Raw genomic sequence first — 12899 nt, forward strand, 5'->3', positions numbered from 1 at the left:
TACAAAGATACCAGAGCACTTGCTACAAGGCTATATGTATACATGAGTGGTGAAGTTCGCCATGAAGCGTGCCCTAGACACACAGGAAGACTGGACCAGGCCGGTACATGTTCGAGCGCTGGTAAGACTGCATCGCCAATTTTGGAAAAAAAGACCAGATGTCTCCACCTTGGAAGTTAGATAGACGAGCAAGATGTTATTGGGCATCGCCGCCGATCGAAATTGCCACCCTGATGGTGTTAGCTAGCCTTGCATGACTTCACCTTTGCATCCAGATTGGTCCGCTCGTATTCAAGCCTCAAAACAGGGCACCCTTCTGAACACTATTAAAACTAATTGGCACGTTTGATCTATCATATTTGATCTAAATGTTTTCGAAAATCGAGCTCATGACGAGCTCTGTGGCGATTCTAAGAGTCTACCTTGGAGTGACATGTCAGGATCATAGACTCGAAAGAAGACACGAGGCGTCTGCTGGCTGCCCACGAGGAGAGGGAAAAGTGGGGATGAGCACCGCGGATCACATGTGACTCTGCCCACCGATCATCCCCGCGCTCCAGTGAGGCCAGTCGTCTGCCCTAGAGAGGGGTGAGTGTTCTCGTTCGTGCATATTCCACCGTGTGAAACTTGTACTGCGAAAGTGTTATAGTATAAGTTGGACTGTGACCGGCGTGCGTGTACGACCAAGCTGGCACAAGACCGGGAGCTCTTGATCAGGCGTTTGGGCAACTGACAGACAACGTGTCAATTTTTTTTTTTAAAGTACGGATCAGGATTTCGAGGCGCTTTCGCAATGTATTCCACATTGATACACGGGCGTCCAGGCTGACCCAAAGTAATTTGAGATTGCAGAGAGAAGACTGGATCGTCCATTCGGTATACCTTACAAAGCTATACATACAAGATACAGTCAATATGTTACATCCCAAGCGCCCATCTATATGCACCCTTATCTGATCCCAAAACATACGTTATCACCACGAGAAGCCCACCTTTTTCTTTTCTTTTTACATGTCACCATCTCGCCACCCTATCGTATCAAGCGCACATTCAGGCTTACGCGTTCCTGTCCTTCTGCTCCTTCTCGTACTTTGAAACCAACTCCTTCTGCAGCTGCGGCGGCGCCGGGCTGTAGTGGCTAAACTCCATCGAGAACTCGCCCTTGCCCTGCGTACTGGCTCGCAGCTGCGAGGAGAAGCCAAACATGCTGTTCAAGCTGCAGTCGGCGTAGACGGTGAAGTCCTCGGGGCCGATCTCGGTGTCGTTGATGATGGCGTTGCGCTTGTTGAGGAGGCCAACGACGCTGCCCTGGAACTCGTTTGGCGCGGTTATGGTCGTCTTCATGAGGGGTTCGAGGACCTGGGGTGCGCCCTGGATGAAGGCCTTGCGGAAGGCTTGCTGGGTAGCCATCTTGAAGGCCAACTCTGAGGAGTCGACGGCGTGCGTGGCTCCGTCGTTGATAATCATCTGGGTACCTAGCACTCTGTGGCCGAGCAGGGGTCCCTTCTGCGTTGACGCGTTGAAACCCTTCTCGCAAGCGTACAGGAACTTCTCGGAAATGGTGCCACCGGTAATCTGCTGTTCGAACTTATTCACGCCAAGAGATTCTGCGGGTTCCATCCACCCAACGACACGAGCGAAATCTCCAGATCCACCGGTCTGCTTCTTGAGGGTGTGGTCGAAATTGACACGCTTGGTCATAGTTTCGCGGTAAGCGACCTGTGGCTGACCAGTCTCGCACTCAACCCGATATTCTCTGCGCATACGCTCGACGTAGATGTCCAAGTGGAGCTCACCCATACCCGAGATGACCGTCTCCTGCGATTCGGGATCAACGTGTACCCGGAAAGTGGGGTCTTCACGGGTGAAACGGTTCATCGCTTTACTGAAGTTGGGGGTATCCTTGGTGTGCTTGGGCTTGATCGATAATGAGATGACAGGTTCTGGGACGAACATAGAAGTCTAGAGAGTTAGCACATGGCGTTCATCCTCTTTGAGACATAACTCACCATGGTGTAGCCGAGGGAACCGTCAGTGAAGGTGTCTCCGGAGGCGCAGTCAACACCGAACACAGCGCAGATCTCACCAGCACCAATTTCTTGCACTTCCTCCATGTCGTTGGAGTGCATGCGCACGATCTTCGGAACTTTGACCTTCTTGTCGGACCGCGCGTTGAACACGTTCATGCCCTTTCGAAGCGTACCTTGGTACACTCGAATATATGTGAGCTGTCCGAAATTGCCCTCTTCCAGCTTGAAGGCCAGTCCGACAAAGGGTAGAGAGTTGTATGACACCAGCTTGACGGGAGCTTCTGCACGCTTCTTATCCAAAGCCATGTTCTCGACTTCAGCCGGGTTTGGCAGGTAGTCGCAGACAGCGTCGAGCATGGGCTGGACGGACTTGTCAGCCAAGGCAGAGCCCATGACCACAGGCGTGAACTTGAGAGAGATAGTCGCTCTCCGGATAGCGGCCTTGATCTGCTCGTTAGTTGGCTCTTGCTCGTCAAGGAAGAGTTCGGCGATCTCATCATCGACATCTGCCAGCGTCTCAATCAACTTCTGCCTCTTCTCTTTGCAGAGCTCGACCATGTCCGCAGGAATCTCATCCGTCTCCCTGATGATCTCTCCCTTGGGTCCCTCGTTGTAGATAGCCTTCATCCTGATCAAGTCTACCACACCCAGGAATCCGTCCTCGCGGCCGATTGGTGCTTGAATCGCCGCAGCAGGTATCCGCAGCTTCTGGTTGATCTGCTCAACAGCCTTCCAGGGGTTCGCGCCCATACGATCCATCTTGTTCACGAAGGATATCCTAGGGATGTTGTATCTCCTCATCTGCCGATCGACAGTGATGGTCTGACTCTGAACACCGCTTACAGCGCAAAGAATCATGACCGCACCGTCCAGCACTCGCAGCGCACGCTCGACCTCAATCGTAAAGTCGATATGTCCAGGGGTATCGATCAAGTTGATGTGGTATTTCTCCTCCTTTCCATCTTCTTTCTTTACCCAATCACAGAAGGTAGCCGCAGACTGGATGGTGATTCCCTTTTCACGCTCGAGGTCCATGGAGTCCATTTTTGCGCCGACGGCATCTTTGCCACGCACTTCGTGTATACTATTGATACGGCCGGTGTAGAAGAGAACACGTTCGGTCGCGGTGGTTTTGCCAGAGTCAATGTGTGCCTGTTGTCCTGTCAGGATTGCATCCCGAAGCGCCTCTTCCTAGGCGCGCGGAGCTATGTTGAACATACAGCAATACCGATGTTGCGGACTTTGGATAGCCTCACAGCTTCGACGGGATCTAGATTATCGACGATTGTCTCTTGTGTCAAGGTGCTAGGGTCTGAGGCTGCCTTCTCCAACCTGTGGCAATTAGCCTCCAGCTGTTCCGCTTGCAACAAGAACTCCAACTTACACTGCCGCCGCGGACTGCCATCTCCTCTGTCCCAAGGTTCTCTGGCTGTGTTTCCATGCTTCTGTCTTGGTCCCGTAGGTGAATTGAGTCCGTGATGCTGCCACGGTCGAGAGCGCGCATCGCGAGGGCGTTCGAGCGGCCGATCGCGCGGAGGTGCGGAGGCAACTTTGGGCAAGCGACTGCGCCCGAGCAAGAGATTGCACACGCATCGTGGCCAATTGATGTTCGGCCGGAAAAAGACCAACTGATTAAAAGAAAGGACGACGCTGAGGTCTGCTGTTGTGCTGCTCTCCGAATCACGCACGCCTGTCCGCGAGAAAAGTTGCGCACAGGACCCTGGCAATGCGCCATCACGTGACACATAGGCGATCGATCACTCTACATGTGTTTGGATGCGCTTTCCTTGCGGAAGACGCTTGAGTCACTAAGAGAAGCAGAGTAAAGCTGCAGATACGTTTCTGCGCAACAATATAAATTGAGTGGATTCGTTGTGATCCGGGGTATTGATCCTGTCCATGACCGCGGACAGTCCCTAAAACAAACCTTCTAATACTCCAACGCAATGCATACAAAACAGACCTCGGCCATTAGCAATGTGAGCTCTACCTGTCCCGGTCAAGCTCTTCTCTGCTAGATCGCCGCTGCAGGCCAGTGGCCCTTCCCACGGCCTCGAATCCCCTCCAGATCGCGGTAACAGCAGATGAGCCGGCCTCCCTGAAGGAATTACTAAGCTCTCCAGAACGCTCTCGAGGTGCCCTTCGACTTCTCTCGTCCCCGTCTTCGTCCCAATTGGCCTCGATGTCGGCATCATTAGAGCTGGGTGAGATGGGCAGCGGTCGTGAGGCCGATGGTGAATCGTTGCGGCTCAAAAAAGCTTGCGCCTGCACGTCATCCGCAAGTTCGTCACTGAGTGAATCACGGGATTCTAGTCGCGACACAGCATGGTCATGGTAGGACTGCGACAGAGAGCGTACAACATCTCCTTTGCAGATGGGGCAGGTCCGGCGTCGAGTGACTAGCCAGGGCGTGCTGCAGTACATTAAAAACAATTCGACGGGTTTAGAGCTTGACTTACATGCAGTCCGCGTGGAATTCATGGCCACACGGCAGGCTCATCACTTGACTGATGCCGTCAACGTACTCTTCCAAACAGACAACGCACTCTCTTTGCCGACCACCGTACTTGCGCCTCCAAGCGGCCAATCCCGACTCGTGTACCTCTTCTTCCGGTGTTCGATGGACTGGGAGAGCCGAGGATGATGGCGCTGGTGCTTCACGCTCGGCTGAAGACTGAGGTCGCGACTGCGGCGATGTGGACGGCGGCGCATGTTGAAGAAGTGGAGTACTGGGCGAAGAAGCGCTTGGGGTGGCTGAAGGGCTGCTGTCACTGATTGTATGATAGGTGCGGATGGGAAGGCGGTCGACGAGTGACTTGGGAGCTCGCCAGCGCCGACGCCGGATACGGGACCGAAGGAGAAGTAATGCGTATACAACAGTCAATGTGACAAGGGGACTGACGACTAGAACGAGTAGCGTGTCGAAGAAAGGAGATGTGGACATATTCGTAGGGGTGAGTGTCACCCAGAGACCTTCGTGCGGGCCGGCTGGTTTACTGTCTTCGGGTTGTTTGTTCACGGAAGACGTGCTGCTTTCCTTCAAATCGCCGTGCAACAAAGGCTCCTTCTCTTCAAACTTGACTTGACTCAACTCCGTGGGCTGAGTCCCTTCTGGGGTAGTCTTGGGTGGTGGGATACTAGCAAGAAGGGCGGGATCACGCCAGTCTTGCTCACCGATGATGAAATCTTGTGACGTTTGCGTAGCCACGACCTGGGCTGTCCTGGTCATTGGTATCGGCTGACTTGCATCTTCGCCGTTCGACCAATTCAACTTTCCGCTATTGGGAGGCCTACGAGTGGCATCATTCGAAGAAACACCGTTGGAGAACTTAATGCCAAGGCCGTCCAAGATGGTGCTGAACCAGCCCGCTTCGGATGAGCTGGCCCGTTGAGTCTGTTTGGGCTTCAAAGGCAGCACATCTTCTTTTCTCCCACGGTTTGTGCCTGCCCGTGCGCTCCTGAGCAATTGCGGCTTCGTGGTGTCATCTGATAACAAACCATTGAGAAACTCTCCGGCGGGTAATAGCGACGAAAGCAAGTGGGCGGTCGTATGCGACGTGAAGAGAGCTGGTATGGTGACATTGGATGTATCGCCACGGGCGTACATTCGAACGAGAGCTCCTCCACGCTGGTCGTCTCCGACTATCAGCGCCACGCCACCGCGTTTCTGGGCCCATAAGACTTTTTCTAGGAAGCCACATCCACCGCGTTTGAGCAGGACGACCTTGCCTGAAATCTCTGCGGTCTGTTGAAGCGACTCGATGTCCGCATGTTCTGGTGTCTTTCCAACACGGTACTTGGGTAGAAGTGGTAGCCTTGGCTGAAGATGGTCATCTGTGCCGTCACTGTCGGCAAGAGATCTTTCGGCAACATCAACGGCTCCATGAGGCTGCTTCGTTAATGGATTCCTGCTTTTCCCCGCGTCGTTCGTTTCCTTGTGCCCTGCACCAGAGGCAGCGTCAGGCGAATCTTCGGACCCGTCCCAGCCCGGGATATCGCTGCAGCCCAGCTCGCCACCTTTCCCCATGGAATCTTCTCCGAAGCCACTTCCGATCCATAGCTGGCCGCTCACGCTCTCCGAAGGTAGCGAGGGCCCAAAGGCAGCAGGACGAGCAAGGAAGAAGGTAGAGTTGTCATCGGTGAGGCTAATGATGGCGGATGGAGGAAAGAGCGAGCCAGGCGACGTGAAGGAGAAGAAGCTCTTGAATGTGCCCTTGTCTTTAGCAGGCGCGGTGCTGCTCCGCGACTCGTCAACCTGCGAGCCAAACACGACGTATAGTAGTAGTGTGATGGTGATCAAGCTGGTCGCTAGCGAGAGCAACAGCCGGAGCGGGCGCATGGTGGGCGGCGGCGGCGATCGACGGGACCGTGTGGGGTGGGTGAGAACAGCAAGATATGCTGGAGCTCTACAGCCGTACGCGCATCCGGCAGACGCCTTCTGGGACGCTGGCGAGCGCGAAGGCGCGGTGCAGGGCGGTCGCGAGACAGCACGCGGGCAGGTCGATGATGCGGTAATGTGACGCGCGGGGGCGATGGTCTGACCACCAACGGGGATGCGGATACGAAATGGCGCACACGCAGCAGGGACGGCGAGGAGCAAAGGGACGGCGAGGCTGCGGACACGGAGAAGAAGCAACGAAAACAAAGCAAAACGGCGCGCGGCAGGAAGGCTCGTGGTGTTGCTGCTCTCTGACCACCGTTGGGCTCTTCTCCGCCGCCCGCCGCCTGCCCGCAACGTAACCCATGCACGCCAGTACGCTAGGTCGCGGCTTCGCGACGACTGCACGTTTTTGTCACACCTCACCACTCAGCGCCGCGGTTGGACGCGCTCCCATGCTTCCGGTGGCCCTTCCAGACCTCCATCCAACGTCGGGCCGCGGGTGTGACCCCTTGCGTTGTATCCTACCCAAGGTACCATGGCTCTGCTCCCCGAACGGATGCGAGTTTGCACACCAGACTCCAGCTCTGACACATGCCTACGTGGCACGCTGGCAAGTGGTACGATTGTACCCGTTGCGGACAATCTTGCGCCTCCCCCGCAAGCAGCTGGACGCAGCGAGACACACTCTAGGCACACCTAGGGCCACATGCAACCTCGCCCTCGAACACCTTCGAGCATCATCGTGTCCGAGCTCCTCACGCAACATCGTTTTCTTGATATCAGACCATGCACGAAATACGGGACTGGGTGTACTGGCTAGAGAACCGTTCTGGAAGATCCGCCCTACTGTATCGTACGAAGAATTCGAACATTCTATTCTCAAAAATGTAATCGAGGCCCGCCAGCTCCCAGAGATCAATCACCTGGCTGCCAATAGTGAATCCGTTCAGGACGCAGCATCTTCGAAAGCTTCAACTGCAGACGCGCCACACTTCACGATGAGGTTCCTGGCGTTGCTTCCCTGCCACCTTATCTGAACAAGTGCCTGCCGCCGTGGATGCCCCCCCCCCACCTCGTGCCTGCATCGTGACTGCCACTTTTCTTTCCGTATCGCGTTGCGTCATGTATGCCGTTGTCTTTCCGCTTCAACTTTGACCTTCCTCTCGACCTCTTCCCCATACCTTTGTTTGGCACAGTGCACATCTAGCTTCTGAATTATACCTGCATTCGTCAACCCTACAAACCATCACTTCCCTACCATTCCATCCTTGTCATTCTATTTGGCCTGTTTCTCTCTTTCAAAAAGGCCGCGTCTCGGACGTTTCCGTCAGCGACTTCGCACCACGACTATTAGTACTCGGCCCTTTACCATCCGCCAACCATGAATAATGTCAACAGGCCTGCCGAGAGCTTCATGGTCTTCCCAGGTATGAAGGCGACGTACACGGAGGATCCGAACCGACCTGGTGAGAGGCGCCTTCCGGGCTTCTCGTGGCTTCCAAACAGGGTCCGCCATCTGTTCATCTCGATGCTGGGCGAGTTTGTCGGCACTGCGCTTTTCCTCACCTTCGGTTTTGCTGCCACTCAGGTCGCGAACACGCCCCCCAATGGCACCGTCGACAGCCCTGCAAGCACGTCCACGCTTCTATACATCTCTTTGGCTTTCGGCTTCTCGCTGCTTGTCAATGTCTGGATCTTCTTTCGCATCAGCGGAGGGCTCTTCAATCCAGCTGTGCGTGCCCGTTGTGTCTGCCTCATCAGCCCCACTGACTGTAAGATAGGTTTCGGTAGCTCTAGCTCTAGTCGGTGCGATCGGCTGGGCAAAGGCGTTTCTGCTCATCCTCGCTCAGATGGCGGGAGCTATTGCCGCAGCCGCTGTAGTATCTGGCCTACTTCCGGGTCCCTTGGCAGTGCGGACCACGTTGAGCGAAGGAGTCTCGGTCACACGAGGTGTTTTTATTGAAGCGATCTGCACTGCTGAGCTCATTTTTTCCATCTTCATGCTGGCTGCAGAGAAACACCGAGCAACATTCCTTGCCCCTATCGGAATCGGTCTTGCCCTTTTTACCGCTGAGTTGGCTGGTTAGAAAAGTCCATGAACTCTTGCTTTGCCTTATGCTGACGCTGCACAGCTCTCTTCTTCACGGGGGGTTCCTTGAACCCAGCTCGATCTTTCGGTCCCGACGTTGTTCTCGGAACATTCGACGGATATCACTGGATCTACTGGATTGGACCCTTTCTTGGGGCTGTCATTGCTGTGCTCTTCTACCGATTGATCAAGCTTCTAGAGTATGAGACAGCCAATCCTGGTGCCGATGACGATGGGCGCGAGATTCGTTACGATGACCAATATGCTGAGGAAGAGGCCGGGACTTCCAGACGAGCAGGTAAGTCTCATTCACGTACATCAATGGAAGAGAAGCTCATGCTAACAGGGCCTTAGTGCGTGCGACAACTGATGGCACAAATGAGTCTGACTTCCTCCATCCATTCCATCCCCTGAACAAGCCAGTCTCCGAGCTGCAAAAACCAGTTCTGACCGAGTCAAGTGCCATTCCACTTTCAAACCTGCCCAGCAAGCCTTCTGCGACTTTCCAGCATGGCGGTGATGGCCAGTATTCTATCGATCATCCCAACGAACGACCCCGCGCCCAGCACCTTCCCAGATCTTATTCGACGCGCGCGCGCTCGCTCTCACAGCCCTACTCCGAGTCCCATTATGACGAAACATCCGAACAGAGCTATCGCAACGGTCCAAGCATTGAGTCAGGAGACTCGGGTAGCAGTTCGACATCCGGCTCTTGACATGAGGACACATCGATTGATCCAGATTGCATCGAGGGCTACCTGTATTATCCGCTCTGTTGGGCACCGCATTTCGTGCTCCGCGCTTGCTTCTGCCCTTAGGTCAGATACAAGAGAGTAATGAGGCGGTCCTTTCATCAAGAATTGGGTACCCTCGGGGTCCTCGTGGGTTGATCGATGTGAGTGCAATAAATATATGTCCTTTACTATCAATCGGTTCTTTTACGTCGTCCCTACGTTCATTTGTGCTCCTTCATTTTCTATGTACATCCACCTCTCCCTAATGTCATCTTGAGCATAAATATGCCTTTTCGGACTCTCTCATGCCACATATTGGGTATCTTGAGGTAACACCGTGTACTCAATTTCTCTTCTACATGACGCTGGACTGTCCGATCACGCGAATACATCCAACGGGAATGCATTTGCCATAGCCTGGTATCCAGCCACGTTTGGATGCAACCCGTCGCCTCCGTTATATTTACTGTCCATCTTGGTTGGATCCCCCTTATTCTCAATAGCGCCGGCGAAATCGACAACAAAGTCAAAGTTTCCCTTTGCCTTGATGAAGTCATTCACCTGCTTACGGGCCTGCTCATGCCCAGCACTGTAGTAACTATTCCCGCCAAACGGCGTGATCGTACCGCCAATTGTCACAAACCCAGCCTTCTTCGCGTCCGCCGTGATTTGCTTGTACGCATTCGTCAAGGCGCCCGCAGACGCGCCGCTGCCGAGGTCGTTGACGCCTTCAAAGATCATCACGTATTTCACGCCGGGCTGCTCGAGGGCGTCGCGCTTGTAGCGGGAGAGCGCTGTGGGACCCAGTCCGCCTGAGAGCACGGCGTTTCCGCCTGCGGCTTGATTCCCGATAGCGATATTAGTGTGGTTTGTGGTCTGAAGACGGGCGAGGAGCAAGTCAGGCCAGCGGTTGTTCTTGTTGTCGTCCGAGCCGCGGCCGTCGGTGATGGAGTCGCCGATTATAATCATGCCGGAGGTGGTGCTGGGCACGGAGGCGTGGACGGCGGAGACGAAATACCAGTGCACACTGCTCGTCCCGCTGATCGTTGTAGTGTTTACCGCATTCCCTTTCACGAACCAACTTGTCGTCCGGCTACCGGGATGTCCAGTAATGCTACTTCCAGTCTGGCCTGCCTGGCTATACAGACTCACAGCGATGTTTTGCTGGGCCTTAACTTCGAAGGCAATTTCATCACTGACTACGACTTGACCTCGAGGCACTGTGAAAGAGGCCTTGCCGCCAACGGTAATTGCTGCAAGGGGTGAAGCTTCGATGCTGGACACGCCTGCCGCGCCGCCAGCCGGGAGACCGACCGAGCCGGCGGTAATGGGGAGATCAGAGCCTCCGAACGTGTTCGAGATTGCGATCTTGATCTTTGGCGCGCCGACGGTCATGTGAAGGGTTTGTCGGAGAGTGGCGTCTTTGAGGACGCCGCCAGAGGTGAATTGTGATGGAGGCATGTTGCTGGATTCCACGAGCTGGGGCATGCTCGTCCAGGTTGTTACCCAGTGGTTTCCATCCTGACGGTTGTCGAGCGCGCGAGCGTCGAGTGGTGAGAAGAAGGACGCGAATGTCGCGAACGCGACTGGGAGCAGCGAAGCTATCATGTTGGGTCAGTTACTGCAAAGCTCCTCTCACTGCTGCTTCGACACCAGCGGCAGCGAGCTATATATGGGTACCAGCCATGTGGGCTCATTTGGTACTGTGATGTGGGGAAGTGCACAGAGCCGCGATCCGATATTGGAGGTGCTCCACAATCTGCGTGGAGTGAGCAGTATGCGTATATAAGATGTAGTGATCTACGTAGTGTTTGAGGCTAATTAATATCGCGGTTCATATACAGTCGTGCTAACCGGATATAGCAAGCCCAAGTGGCTGCCATTGGGACCAGAACTCCATTTGCCCAGAAAAAAATAGCCGGATTGAGTACTTTGGATTCCGCTTCCGTGGACGGATGAAAGCTTGTGTGGTGCTGCGTCGTGATTTCAAGGGTATCGTGGTATCTGGATGTAGAGAGTAGGATGGGCATGACTTCATTTGGACGGAGAAATACGGAGAAATATAGTCACAAGATGCAGACCCACAGCTCGCATAGGTAATGTATCCAAAGGCTCCGCGGCATGACCAGAGCGTATACAGTGCCAGGGCATAAGGGCGAATTCTGGACAGCTCGTCCTGAAGTGACACACTATGTAGTACTTCACGTTTGACGAGGCACTGGTGTGATCATAGCTGACGAAATGGACAGATCGGAAGGGGTGAATGATGTTTCATTTTATAGAGTCATAAATATGTTGATAGAGTTCACAACGTATAGCGGGGTTGTCCTGAGCTGAACTTTCGTTGGCACCCCAGGAAGCTGGGATGGGTTCTTCCTCCACATTTTTTATTCCTTCTTCCACGTGCGCCTCCTTCTCGAGCGATTTTTCGGTCTGTTCGATTATCACTGCCCTGCTCAACGCAGTCAACGCAGTCGGATTTCCCAAACTCTCGACATGGTTCGTCGAGGGATGTAACCAGCTTCGAAACGCTCTTCTTGACGGAACCGGGTTGGAATTCGCATTGTTTGCTCCCTTCTCAGGCACAGTCCTCATCCGCGAGCGGAAACACGAGATGATCATCGAGAAGCACCTTTCCGGCAGAATACGCACGACTAGTATCCGGGTCGCGGGTGAAGAGACGCAGGCGAAACAGCAGGCAAGCTCGATCCCGTCCATACGATTATGGGAACATAGTTCCGGGTGGAATCTATCCAGGTCTTAAAGCTGAGCAGGGAGTGCAGACGGACTATCGTGGCGACGCAGCCGCTTTGCTTTCGTTGGTCTTCGATTTTCCTGAAGTGACTCAATGTGGTATACATACAGTGTTCCGATCGCGAACATGAAGCCTACAGCCGTTTTGCGCGACCTCTTCATATTCAACTATCAGAAGCATATCAAGGGATATAATCGTAGGTCCCCGAGCAGTTGTCCTTGTTTAAGATTCCAAAGATGGTGGCCGAAGCCAATGCCCGCCATCAGCACGAGTCCTAGAGGAACCGCCGTGAGCAGAAAAGCTGTGACGACAACGTAGTCGTCGAAAGAAAATCTTCGAGCTACGAGGACCGAAAAAAGTGGCACTCGTATAGCAGGTGATGGGTGTGAATGTAGACGCCGTGTTGCGTTAACTCGTCGGGGAAATTGCAAATTGCGTGCTGCACTTCCGCCGTATTGAGGCTTACTTCCATCGTGGAATTCGACAGCGTGCAGGCTGAGATTGTCTGTGATAGCTCCGCGCTCTTGCATTGACCAGTCTATGTCGCTCAGAGCGGAACCAGTGGAAGGCACTCCTGAAGAGGCAAGCCAGCTGCGAGACCAGTCAGTCTGCATATTCGTTGAAAGATTTCTACATGATGGAGATCCGAAATAATTACGTCAAATGGCGGTATGTAATTGATTGACGAAGCCATCATTCCAGATTGTGCATTTCCTTGCGCGCAATGACACCAATGCTGCTAAACCGCATAAGTAGGATAGTAGCCAACGTCTTTCGAGGCTCCATTCTATCTAGAATGGTGCAAAAGATGCACCACCAGGGCACTACATTGCTGAATAACTATTGAATCGGATTTATGATCAGACTGCATTTGCCCATGTCCCCATTGATATTGCCACATACGAATTCC

The 12899-nt window shown here is 53.9% G+C and overlaps 5 protein-coding genes across 5 annotated transcripts; 2 read left to right on the forward strand and 3 right to left on the reverse strand.

Moving 5' to 3' along the window:
- Positions 1 to 800: 800 nt before the first annotated feature.
- CC84DRAFT_1138809 (translation elongation factor G) lies at positions 801 to 3714 on the reverse strand. Its single transcript, XM_018176209.1, has 4 exons — positions 3415 to 3714; positions 3251 to 3362; positions 2010 to 3182; positions 801 to 1962 (listed from the first exon to the last, which is right to left on the reverse strand). Exons 1-4 carry the CDS (start codon positions 3621 to 3623, stop codon positions 1057 to 1059), a joined length of 2400 nt encoding a protein of 799 aa, XP_018040716.1. The 5' UTR covers positions 3624 to 3714; the 3' UTR covers positions 801 to 1056.
- Positions 3715 to 3871: 157 nt separating this feature from the next.
- Positions 3872 to 6696, reverse strand: CC84DRAFT_1193833 (uncharacterized protein). The gene is made up of 2 exons (XM_018181326.1): positions 4490 to 6696; positions 3872 to 4443 (listed from the first exon to the last, which is right to left on the reverse strand). Exons 1-2 carry the CDS (start codon positions 6367 to 6369, stop codon positions 4017 to 4019), a joined length of 2307 nt encoding a protein of 768 aa, XP_018040717.1. The 5' UTR covers positions 6370 to 6696; the 3' UTR covers positions 3872 to 4016.
- CC84DRAFT_482286 (uncharacterized protein) lies at positions 6572 to 7620 on the forward strand. Its single transcript, XM_018186444.1, has one exon. The coding sequence runs from the start codon at positions 6774 to 6776 to the stop codon at positions 7446 to 7448; it is 675 nt and encodes a 224-aa protein (XP_018040718.1). The 5' UTR covers positions 6572 to 6773; the 3' UTR covers positions 7449 to 7620.
- Positions 7621 to 7825: 205 nt separating this feature from the next.
- Positions 7826 to 9195, forward strand: CC84DRAFT_1065283 (aquaporin-like protein; the record flags this gene model as incomplete). The annotated part of the gene is made up of 4 exons (XM_018173627.1): positions 7826 to 8143; positions 8193 to 8493; positions 8544 to 8802; positions 8847 to 9195. Coding segments are annotated over 4 exons (1227 nt in total), but the record flags the coding sequence as incomplete, so codon positions are not given.
- A 339-nt stretch (positions 9196 to 9534) lies between these two features.
- CC84DRAFT_1193835 (lipolytic protein-like protein G-D-S-L family) lies at positions 9535 to 11010 on the reverse strand. Its single transcript, XM_018181327.1, has one exon. The coding sequence runs from the start codon at positions 10840 to 10842 to the stop codon at positions 9613 to 9615; it is 1230 nt and encodes a 409-aa protein (XP_018040720.1). The 5' UTR covers positions 10843 to 11010; the 3' UTR covers positions 9535 to 9612.
- Positions 11011 to 12899: the final 1889 nt, after the last annotated feature.

This window comes from Paraphaeosphaeria sporulosa (genome assembly GCF_001642045.1).
Source record: "Paraphaeosphaeria sporulosa strain AP3s5-JAC2a unplaced genomic scaffold CC84scaffold_2, whole genome shotgun sequence".
Taxonomy (NCBI): Eukaryota; Fungi; Ascomycota; class Dothideomycetes; order Pleosporales; family Didymosphaeriaceae; genus Paraphaeosphaeria; species Paraphaeosphaeria sporulosa.